This window comes from Helianthus annuus, chromosome 16, assembly GCF_002127325.2.
Source record: "Helianthus annuus cultivar XRQ/B chromosome 16, HanXRQr2.0-SUNRISE, whole genome shotgun sequence".
NCBI classification, from domain to species: Eukaryota; Viridiplantae; Streptophyta; class Magnoliopsida; order Asterales; family Asteraceae; genus Helianthus; species Helianthus annuus.
This window is the reverse complement of record NC_035448.2, coordinates 168,456,121-168,468,209: the sequence shown is the minus strand read 5'-3', so window position 1 is coordinate 168,468,209 and position 12,089 is coordinate 168,456,121. Positions and strand designations below refer to the sequence as shown.

Below are 12,089 nucleotides of genomic sequence, written 5' to 3'. Positions count from 1 at the left end.
TTTCATCTCGGTTTGCACTCTAGCTTGGATTCCGCACTTGCTAGTGTGTTTCACATAACAAGGTTAAGGTTTGACCTCATCCTCCGAGGGACCTACAAATTATAAACAAACTAACACAGTGTTTAACAAATATATAAATGACTACAAAATAACAAAATGAGTACATAATAACACAAACAAATATTTACAGTTTAAATAATTGTAGTATCTAACTCTCACATTGGTCTTGCAACCTCAACCTCGCTGCATCTTGATGTCACTAGGGTTTGTACTTTTATACCTATGGAAAGTTCAGTAAGTAACTGTATTACCGACAAATTTCTTCGCTCCCCTAAGAATGTTTTGTATAGTAGTGTAGTTGGATTAAAGTGATAGTTGGAAACGAACATAGCATATGTGTAGACGAAACACGAGGTTTAAAAGAACATAATCAAGCCTAGGTGTTTTCCCTTCGCCTTACAAAGCCTCGAGGCGAACCAAGGTGTGAGCCCGATGCAGAATTAAAAAATAAATATAAAAATTATATATCTTGTTAAAATAAAATAATTGACACAGAATATCTAAAGCATCAAAAATAAAATAATTTTAAAACATCAAAAACACACATAACCCCCTAAGGCGAATGTTTTCTTACCGCATCGGTCCTTAGAGGCGTACATACAAACATAACCCCATGAGGGGCCTCATACAGAAGATCTTCTACAAGCAACAAATATAGCATTTCTGAAACAAAACAATATGTCTAGACAATAACAGCAAATATAAGTATTACAGTCTAGACAATAACAGCAAATATAAGTTTTACAAGAATCCAAACAACATAAGAACTCACTGTGCTAAAAAAAAACATATATCACAATGCTCTAATAAACTTATGCAAAAACTAAGAAGTCATGAATAAAATTCCAAACCAGAGAGTACCTAGGGGAACATCTATTCTTGTCCACAACCTGGTTTCGAGTCAGGTATCAAAATATGAAGCATGCCGGAAAAATAAAATTTATCCATGTATGGGATAAGACAGATATAAGGACACATGAAATGGTTCTTTTAGCTCGTTTACAGAAATGGCATCCTTAATTTGTTGACGATGTTGACTTTGAATCTCCACCTGTCAAAAAAAAAAAAAGAAAAAAAAGAAACAAGGGTTCAGAAGACTAATAACAATTACAAGAATACCAACAATTAGAACAAGGACCTCACCAAAGGCTGTTTCTAATGCCATAACATGCCCATGTGTATACCCGTGTATCCTCTTTTTTACATATTTATTTTGTTACATACACAACTGCATATTATAAATATATGATCTTACTTGTTTGGATTTAGTATACAAATAGATTAGTTTGTATTCCATGTGCATATTAATGTGATTTGAATTGTATTGTTATGATAATGCACATGTTCATAAAATGTCTATAATGTGACTGTGTTCAAATTTATTGTGAAAAATACACTATGTTACATTCTATGCACATAACCATAACATAGTGTTCAAAATTTTATAAGTTACTTTCACTATCAGCTACACATGTTCATGTGCATATCACTAGAGAGAAGAAAATAGTCCAACCGAAATGTTATATTAATCATTTAGAAGAGATGATAGAGAAAAAATTTCTTTACATGTTTATGCAATGGTCCACATAAGTTCTTGCAAAAAAATGTATAGTTTTGTATATTGAACACACGCACATATATACACAATGATACATATGAATACGCAAAAATATAAAAACGAAAAACTTGCATAAAAAGAAACTAAAGAAGCATAAGTAAAAGAACCTTTAGAGCTGCAGACAGGATCAAAACACTAATAACGGAACTGCAATGGTTTTGGATTCAAATCGATATGAACCTTAAGAGCGGGAGAGCTGCGACTCAAATAATCGAGAAAACACTGGCAAACGCAGTCAAGGATTTCGGTAGTCGGTGGCGTGAAACCAAAGTCAGACTTTCCAAACTCGTGAAAGGGCAATTTCTTCTTTCACGCAATTCTGGGAACTTAGAAAGAAGCTTCACCGCATCTAAGTTTAAGGTAAGAGACTTTGCTTTACAGAGCTGTTGGAAAGTGTTAATCAACAACTCAATAAACATAGGTTGCCCCTGAATAGATCTATGATAGATTGTTTGAAAATTTACAGTCTTTAATGAACGAAGATCTTTAGTGGCTAACAAAAACCGAGCAATGCCATTATAGGTGAACGAAGAAAGCTTTGGTGCTGAGACCACAAACTCACACGATTGATTAATACATATCAACGATAGACTCTCTAATTCACTCGACTTGATTATGAAAGTATGGATATTAGATAACGTACAACCATCCAACGCAAGAGTTTTTAGATTCGGAAATCGGGAAAACAAATCAATAGACCTACTAGCATCACCGTTAGGAAGTTGTAACATGAATGTAACACGTTTAATAGTCAAAGTGGTCAATGCCGGAAAATCCCATGTCAGCGACGGACTTATTTTAAGCCCAAAATCGATGCTCAAAACAAGGTGTTCGAGATATCGAGATCTAAACAAAGACGAATCGAATCCACCACGTCGTGTTTGCTTATCACCCAAGAATTCAATCTTTAACTTTCGCGACCTGTGCAACATAGCGTAGATTACGATCTTTCTGAGAAGCCGAAGAGTGATGGAATTTGATCGGAAATCGATGGTGGAAAGCTCGGTAACGTCATCACGCTTAGATAGAAATCGGTGTGCAAATTTGGGAAAGTTAGAGCTACTTGCCTGATCGGGAGATGGCCCAGTCTCAAAGTTCAAATGCGGGTGGGATTTCCATGTATTTCTCCAGCTTTGTGAGAGAAGACTACTTCGAACGACAGATCGAGTATCTATGAACGAAAATATGTGATGAATCACACCATCTGGCAATCGAGTGATCCGATCATTTTTCGACAATGCCCTAGCTCTACGTCTAACCTTTGATGATCCCCTCCGAGCCATTTTAATTTAGAGACAAATGTAGTGATCTGCAATGGATTTCGTTGTTCACAAAGGAAAGGAACACAATGTAGAATGGGTTGGAGTGTGTGTCTTTGTGTTGGATTAAGGATTTGGAAGAGAGTTATTTGGAGCCCTAATTTTGTGTAAGCCTTCGATTTTGGGATTTGGGGCTGCATATTGACGTTTTGCGATTTTGTTTACTTACGCTTTGTAGCTCTAGGTTCATTGAACTTGGACATATATGGAAACCGTCGGAAATGTGCATATACCATGGATTATATTTGTTGTTCGAGTGTTACTCATTGCTCATGCCAATCAGTTAATACGAACCAATGTAATTAGCTATTAAATGAGATCAAGCTATGTTATAGCAAAATATCAATGTGAATGACATAACATACTTCTGAATAAAAGGAAACAAATTATCTTATTACATGAATCAAGTGGGTTCAAAACACAAAGCTACCACAAATGATTGAATTTATTATACAGAGCTAATTATGCATGTTCTCATTAAGGTAATTTGCTAATGTAATGAATATGAAGAAGATATTTGAAGTGGGATTATTCTTATCTAAAGATTGCAACTTCCATAGAATGTATACAGTGACTTCCAATGCAAAAGAATTTCCTGATTTTCATTAACAGAATGCAGCATTTTTAAAGAGAATTTTGCCAACAGAATTTAAGTATCCTGAAATGATTTGGCAAAGTAAAAAGGGCAACTGCTATCTACAATGAATGAACACTTTTAAACTTGCTGCACTTGTAAAAGGCTTTTGGAAATATTATATTCAAAACCTGACATTAATCTTAATAATTAATATCTATGACAGATTGATCAAGCAAATAGACATCAAACTCACAAAATATTAGAGTAGAGGGTTGAATGAATATATGATGAATGCATAAAGAAGTTTTCTCCTGAAAATTTCAGTTTATGTGCAAGTCAACATTTCAACTAAAAATCAACTTGAATGGTCACATATAATTATATAAAGCATTAAAAAGTCACGATAAAGAACTGATAAGAGATTTCGTCACTGAAGATTTTGATATTAATCTCAACCGCATCAACACTATCACAAGAAAGATAGATTCAAGAAGTCCTCAGGTAGGTAGGCTGAAGAACGCTAGGTGCTTGCCGGCAAGGGTAACTGCGAAAGGTATTAAGCTTTCATGGTTCTATTGCAATTGTGCAAGAATTCTGATATGTATCCCGCAAGGGGAACTGCTGGTTCGGGTCTGGTGCGTGTGATGATGTCAGCGGCAGCACCCGTTGATACCATCAACTGCTGCTGAGCTCAGCATTGGGTCTAGCAAAATAACTGCTGGTTCGAATCAGCAGTTGTTCACTGGTCAGCTGTTAGGTCAACCGCAGTTGTTTCAGATGTTTCGAGCTTTTGATCAGCCGTTTGCTCCCGGTCAGCTGTTTGGACCAGATTAGCTGTTTGATCTGGATCAGCTGATTCAAGCGGCTGTTTCAACCCGTTAAGACCTTTTCAACTGGTGTCATAATCACAAGTTTGACTACCACTTCAAATCCATTTATGTAGATATTAAACCCGGTTTTACTACAAGATTAATTATCTTGTTTATGACCAACTTTAAGTGGGTTGAACGAGATCTTAATGTATGTGAGTATAAGAATTAGGGCTCCGAATCACTTTCTTCCAAATCCTTTATCCAACACAAAGACACACACACTCCAACCCAATCTACATTGTGTTCCTTTGTTTCAACGAAATCCATCGGAGATCGTTGCATTTGTCTCTAAAAATGGTTTGGAAGGACTCATCGAAGGTTAGACGAAGGGCTAGGGTAGTGTAAAACGAAGATCGGATCAGCCGATTGCCAGATGGTGTGATCCATCACATTCTTTCGTTCATAGATACTCGATCTGTCGTTCAAAGTAGTCTTCTATCACAAAGCTGGAGAAATACATGGAAATCGCACCCGCATTTGAACTTCGAGATCGGTCCATCTCCCCTCAGGTGGCTATAAGTTTCTGAATTTTGCGCACCGCTTTCTATCTGTGCGTCATGACGTTACCGAGCTTTCCACCATCGAGTTCCGATCAAATTCCATCACTCTTCGGCTTCTCAAAAAGATCATCTATGCAATGTCGCACGGGTCAGGAAGCTAAAGATTGAATTTGTTGGTGCACTTGTGTCTGTACTTTGTCTGTATTCGGTCTGTATGTAAACGATGTCCTAAATCAGTCTGTAAGTTGACCAAGTCAACTATCCTCCTAGTTTGACTTGGACAACATGATGTTTATCTGAATCGAAGGATAGCCTCGAAGGATACAACTGATCCTTCGAGGTGCTCGAAAGATATGGTTCGACCATGGTTCGACCATTAGGCATCGAAGGATGATCCTTCGATGTCCATGCTGATCTTTCGGACACATTGTCATCGACAGATGATCCTTCGGACCATCTATCGATCCTTCGACCAAGACCTGTTATGTATGGGTATAAATACCCATGCAGTGTGTTAGTGTTAGAGAGATGCACATTTGGAGAGTTAGTGAAACTCTGCTGGAAAACACACACACACACACTTTAGAGAGTTTGCAAACAAGATTGTAAACATTGTGCTTGTAACCGTAAACCTTCATACGTATTAATACAGTGGTGTTAATCGGTGAACTTTGTGTGTTCTTGTGTTTGTTCTTGCATCATCCCGGTTTGCCCGCTAGCTTGGATTCCGCACTCGCTAGTGGGTTAGTATAACAAGGTTTAGGTTTGTTCTCGATCCTCCGAGAAAAGGGACCTACAAGTGGTATCAGAGCCTCGCTCTTTACCTTGTTTAAAACCGGTTTGTTCAAGTTCTTGGTGTGTTTGGACACTTGGTTTAGCACCCGTTTTTGGTAGTTTTCTGCATAAAAACGCGTACTAAACCTATCGGGAGTGTTCGGGGTCGGTTTGGGTAACATAAAAATCGTTTTTGTGAAACCTTGATTTTTCCGGCTATATCTCCGGTGTGTTTCCGGTGACCAGTTCTTGAAGATAAGGTTGCTTATTTTGGCAAAAATTTTTGAAAGTCAATTGTTTGGTGAAAAGTTGTTGCAGAACCATCCTTTCTGCCGAAAGTTGGTACATCAACACATCACCTTTTTCACCAACCCATCGTACTTTGTGTCAGTGTGTCAGAGCTGTCGAAAGATATCCTTCGACATCGAAAGATATCCTTCGACATCTTTCGATCAAAGGCAGCTCGAAAGATAAGCATCCTTCGAGTAGTCTTTCGAAGTCTAAGGGTTATCCTTCGTAGTTGGAATCTTTTCGAAAGTTGGTTGTCCGAAAGATAAGGATACATCTCGAAAGATAAGGATCTTTCATTGTGAATCTTTCGAGATCAGTATTCGAAAGATATAGATCTTTCGAACTGTGAATCTTTCGTGATAATCAGTCGAAAGATAAGGATCTTTCATTGAGAATCTTTCGAAGGCTTTGCTCGAAACTCAACAGTAATCTTTCGATCACTGTTGATCCTTCGAACTAGTCTTGATCTTTCGAACAGGTTTTTATCTTTCAATTCTTGTCTGTTTAAACTTAACAGTTTGTGTTTGTGAAGGATCTCAATTAATATTTGATCAAAATGAGCTGTACAAGTCCATGGGATTGGAGTTTGGACTCACGAACCAATCAAAAGTTAGTCACTGCTGCAGATTGGGCAAAGAGTATGACTCCACAGCCTTCAATCAGTGCAAGTCAATGGGCTTTGGTGTCAAAGCAAAATCAAGACATGCAGAATTTTGTGGCAGAAAGAGGAGAAGGATATGCAGCTACTACTAAGATACGCCAGGATCAGTTGAAGAAGAAATTCGAATCATTTCGTTTCTTAGAGAAAGAAACACTAAATGATATAACGAATCGTTATTATCATTTAATGTGTGAAATGCGTGCTTTTGGTGTTCCTACATCTCAACAGGAAATGGTGGCACGGTTTGCTGATGCTCTACCACCAAAGTGGGGTTCATTCATCGAGCAGCTGAAGCATACGGGTACTCTGAATACAGTCAACATCTATGAATTCATTGAGAAGCTGGAACACAAGAATGACCAAGAAATCTGGAAAGCTAAGCGAGCTCTTGTTCCTAAAAACACAGAAATGTATTTGCCTGGTTTTGGTCCTTCAGCTAGTTCTAGTTCTGTTCAGCAACCGAAGCTTCAAACTGCTTTTGTGTCCAATACGAGTTCCTTTCCATTTCCTCAGTCAATAGCTGCTCCACAACCTCAATTCGATCCGAGGTCGTACATTCCTGTCCCAACACAGCCACAACCACAACCTCAAGTTTCCACAACAAAACCTCAATTTGAGCAAAGCATCGATTGTGGTACGGACACACAGTTGGGAAACGGTGACCAAACAAGAACTGCATTTTACGCTGAGATTGTCAAGAATGTCAATGATGGTCAATCTTCGGAAGATGATAACAGTTCAGGATATAGTGGCAGTTCAGATGAAGAATCTAATCTAAATGAAAGAATTGATTCTGAAGCTGATAATTTGTCGAATGAGGCTGACAAGAAATCTGACTTGATCGAGAAAGCTGATGCTACATCGAAAGAAATGGAGAAGATTCTCACTGAAGATGGATCTTTCTCTTCTCAACCTGTCTCTATGACTAATGTCACAGCTTCTTCAAGTCAGGTAAAGGTTGAAACTCCTAGCATATGTAGTGAATGTGCTAAAATGAAGCATGAATGTGTTGAATTGAGACGTGAATCTGAAACGGTTCATAGTCACAATCAAAGTTTGGTAATTGAACTGGCCAAGTGCAAAGAGGCAAACATGGCGTTAACTCAAAACGAAAAGGAGTTTAAAACTGTGATTGAAACTCTAAAGAAAAGTGTTTCCGAATTGAACAAAGTTGTGTATCATAAACAAGTTAGTATTAATGACTATATCAACCTTGTTGAGGAAACCAAAAAGCAATTAGCCATTGCCCAATGCGAGCATGATGCGATCAAACAAAAATTGGATAGTTATTCTAACTCCCAATTTGTGCTTGATCACATCATCGAGGTTCAACAACCGAAAGGAAATCAGAAGGGGATAGGATATAAGAAATGTCCGCCCCCTTTGATGAACAACTATACCAAAATGCCCGATGAAGAGGAAATGCCCCGGTATGAACCCAGTGTGCCTCTTAACGTTGAGGAATTTGCTACTGGGCTAGGGTTCAAACCGGACAATTCATCGGAGGGCTCATCTGATAACAAAGAAAAGTCATCATGTGCTTCAAATCAAAGTCCTCCAACTATTGAGGACTGTGATTCTTCAGATGATGAATCAGATGTGAATGACCAGGATGAATCACTTGATGAGGCGAAAGGAGTAGAAATTCCAATTGAGAATCATATTCTTTGTGATCCTCCTACTCCTGTCGTGCAACCTGTTGCCAAGAAAGTGATAAATCCTGTCAAAGATGTCAAGAATGACAAAGAAAGTGTGTTTGCTGTTAAAAGCAATGATTTGTTGTACACCTTGGTCGGTGATAGTAAAATTTATTCAGACAAAGATTTTCCAATCAAAAACGTCAATCAATCCTTGATTGACAAAGTGTTTGAAGATACTACAAACCAGTTTTTGGGAAAGAAAATTCCGAGAGTTACTGTAACTCAATGTAATTCAATTCCAAAAGCTGAAATCAGAAAACAATTTGGAAAACAGAAATCACCGACAAAGCCACAACCAATTGCTTTTAAGGGTAAACAACAACAACGAGCTCCAAAGCCAAAGGCTAAGGTTGAAACAAAAGGAGCTCGTTATCAAAAGAAGAGCAAAGATGTTAAATTTGTAGCATCAAAGGGTACCGATAAAATTGAGACTTTTGAAAACAAATCAAACACAGATTTTGTACAAAAAGTCAAGATTTTGAAGCGTAACAGCGATAACAATTACACCCAACACACAAACGGGTGTGATGAACGAGCAAGTACCTCAGGTTCTACAGGTTCAACATCTGCCAGTCGAACAAATTCTCCTAAGTTTGTTGAAAGGAGAACTTGTTTCAAATGTGGGAAGTTTGGGCACATCATTAAAGACTGCACAAACTCGCCCAAACCAAATTTTGTTGAAAGAACCCCCTCTGAACAAGGTCACTCACAACGTCGTCCTGTCTCTCCAAAACGTGATAAACGCACAATTAACGAGCAAGAAACAAAACAACGACGTAAAAATGTAAAGGTGATCGAAAAGGCCTTAAAACCGGAAACTGTTAAAAGGAAACCTAGTTTGTCACAACCATTAAAACCAGAAAATGTACATAATACACACTCTGGTAAACAAAAACAAACTTGGAAACCTAAAACAGGTAAAGGTTCAAGGGGAGGTGTTGTGCTTGAAAATTATCAAGAGGTTGAAATTACATTTTTTGATTCTCAGGGGCAACCCAAGTCTATGAAGGCTTGGGTCCCCCTCTCCAACTAATCTCTGAGTGAGTGTGCAGGAAGTTCCAGGAGGAACTATCGATAGTCATAGGATTATTGATAGTGGAATGTCCTTGCACAAGATAGGCGACAGAAGAAATTGTTGCCTTGGATGGAGAGAAAGAAAAGAAAAAAGAAAATGTGGTTGAATGATGGTGCATAATTCGACCAAATGAAGAACATGCCAAAATTTGGTCATTATGGTTTTTGATCGGGTCCTCAGGAACGAATGAAGTGAAATGTGTGCCGATGCCTTTGCATGGATTGAACATCCGCACACCATTTCTGAAAGAGAAAGTCAAAGACCTTCGCTGGTACAATGTGGAAGACCAGCCGGACCCGGAGGTTTATGAGCTTGTTGCTGTCAAGAGATTTTTCAGTAGTTGCAAATTCGACTTTGAAGTCCACACCGGGTGGATATCCAGTTGGGAGAGTGCTTAGATTCCTTGCAATGCACGGAACAGTTGCAGGATACGCCTTTAAATTCTTAATCTCTCCTATACTTGTCGATATTTTAGCTGCTTTGTGAATTGTTATTATCTCGTACATCACTCTTTGACATGACACGTTGATCTCGGATATCACCTTACACGTGATTGTTTCAATATGAAACTCATCAATGTTGTCATGGTCCGCACCGCTTACCGACATGCCAACTCATTTTTCCAAAATTTGTTAAATCTTTTCTGATAAAACTTAATTTTGGTAAACGGCATTAAGGTCAAGCAAGAGTAAACCAACATCGGAAAATCATTTTTGTAAATACCTTTGTGTTTTTAAATTTATCTTAGTTTGTTGATTTTAGGGGGAGTAAATCCAAAAATCGGAAAATACAAAAACATCGAAAAATTTCAAAAACACAAAAACAATAGAAAAACAAAAATGAGTTTCCTGGCGAGCAAGAGAGAAAATGATAGTACATCAGTGGTCTATCTAAGCCTCTTTAAACATTAAATGAAAAGCGATAAGCAGCTCTATATAAGATGTATCGGTAGGCTCACAATCATTTTAAAGTGTGCAGGGTGATATAAATCTTAATCGACTGAAGATCAGGTGGGAACCATTCATTGGCATATGGTCTTAGTACCGAAATTTCGTTTGATAGATTGCCGAGGTTCTGAGATATTCGGTCTTTATGCTGCTTATCATCTGGGTATCATGGTTGTATCTTTTACCGAAAAATAACGGGGACGCAAGTCTAGATCTTCCATGATACTATACATACGTGTACATATTGCATACTGCATTCGACCTCAATAAGTGATAAACAATCACATGTCCAAATCAAATAAGTGATAAAATATCACATTTATCCGGGTGTCAAGTTCGTCTCTCTGCTGTACGGAAGTACTGACCTGTTCACGGACTTGCACCTGTGCCCTCATGCATATGAAATTCAAGTTCCTCATCAATAAGTGATTATATCACATAGGACTTGTTTTCAAATCAAAATAAGTGAGTATCTCACAATTTATACGGTCAAACAGATGATAATCGGTATACTCACCGGTAAGATGAACTCTCGTGCATACCTTGATACGGGAATGTGTCGTGATGTGGATGAACACCGGTTGGTAAGTATAAATCATACCTTAACGTATCCTCTCGCCATGATTACATCTGATAAGTTGAGCTTAAGTGGACAACAATACCGATAATTGTTATAGGATGCTTATCTTAATGTTAACTAACTGAACAACAAGAGTGTTTTGGCATGACCGTACACTGATATGATTCTCTTACCCTCGAAACTCGCAAAAAGAATGTTTGTATATATTTATTTATTTACTGCTTAATCTATATTGTTTTTCTTTTAAACAGTTTCGTCGTTTGGTGCATATCAGCACGACATTAGCGGTGATGTCGTTTGATAACACTCAAAGGATTCTAAATTGTTGTCTTTTTATTTCAAAAACACACCTGAAATCTGTGTTTTAATATAAACTTTATAAAAGCCAAAAAGATTTTATTTCTACTTTATTTTCGATCGTACGATGTTGGAGCTCGAGTCTTCGTTACCTGAAACCTGAACGAAAACCAAACTGACTAAATCTTCATAAACGGTCGAAATTTGCATGTTTTGAAAGTTAGAATTTAAAATTTGAAAAATTTATTAAACTTTCAAACTGTCGGACGGTGCTTGATTGTGACATGGTCATTCGTGTGTCATTTGCTTATACTATGTTCCAAGCAGTTGTTCTCATTACGCGTTTAGATTTCTTGCATGTGCAGATTCTAAAGGCTAGGAGAACATGGTCGATGACAAGCTTTGGAATGAAGACACGACGAGAAGACACTCAAAAGATGAAGATGATTGAGTTGCCGCTGGCTATCATCAACACCACAAGGATCTCACTTCATAAAGTTAAAGTATTTCACGAGCATAACTCAAGGGGGAGCTTATGTTAAGGGGGAGTTTGTTAACACACTGCCTACATGATACGGGTAGTTTGTTGATACACTCTCTGCTTTCAAGACGTGAAGACTTTGAAGATCCTCCGACCATGAAGACTTGAAAGGACATCAGAGTTTTGGAAACTCGAAGACCAAAGACTGTCGAAGTTCGAGACAAGTCTACATCTATAGAAGATAAAGACAAGATAAAGACAAAGCTACAGCCAAGGGGGAGTTTGTTGGTGCACTTGTGTCTGTACTTTGTCTGTATTCGGTCTGTATGTAAACGAT

General features: G+C 38.0%; 1 protein-coding gene across 1 annotated transcript; it reads right to left on the bottom strand.

Moving 5' to 3' along the window:
• Positions 1–1,000: 1,000 nt before the first annotated feature.
• Positions 1,001–2,961, bottom strand: LOC118488299 (putative F-box/FBD/LRR-repeat protein At4g13965). Its single transcript, XM_035985648.1, has 3 exons — positions 2,322–2,961; positions 2,143–2,222; positions 1,001–1,111 (listed from the first exon to the last, which is right to left on the bottom strand). Exons 1-3 carry the CDS (start codon positions 2,959–2,961, stop codon positions 1,001–1,003), a joined length of 831 nt encoding a protein of 276 aa, XP_035841541.1.
• Positions 2,962–12,089: the final 9,128 nt, after the last annotated feature.

Excerpts from the sequence above, each read along its gene's own strand:
- LOC118488299 (XM_035985648.1), bottom strand. The coding sequence starts at position 2,961 with ATGGCTCGGAGGGGATCATCAAAGGTTAGACGTAGAGCTAGGGCATTG. Across the intron at positions 2,223-2,321 it reads AACTCTTGCGTTGGATGGTT|CACCAAAGCTTTCTTCGTTC; the intron begins GTACGTTATCTA and ends TTGTGGTCTCAG. Across the intron at positions 1,112-2,142 it reads ATCTTCGTTCATTAAAGACT|GTGGAGATTCAAAGTCAACA; the intron begins GTAAATTTTCAA and ends TTTTTTTGACAG.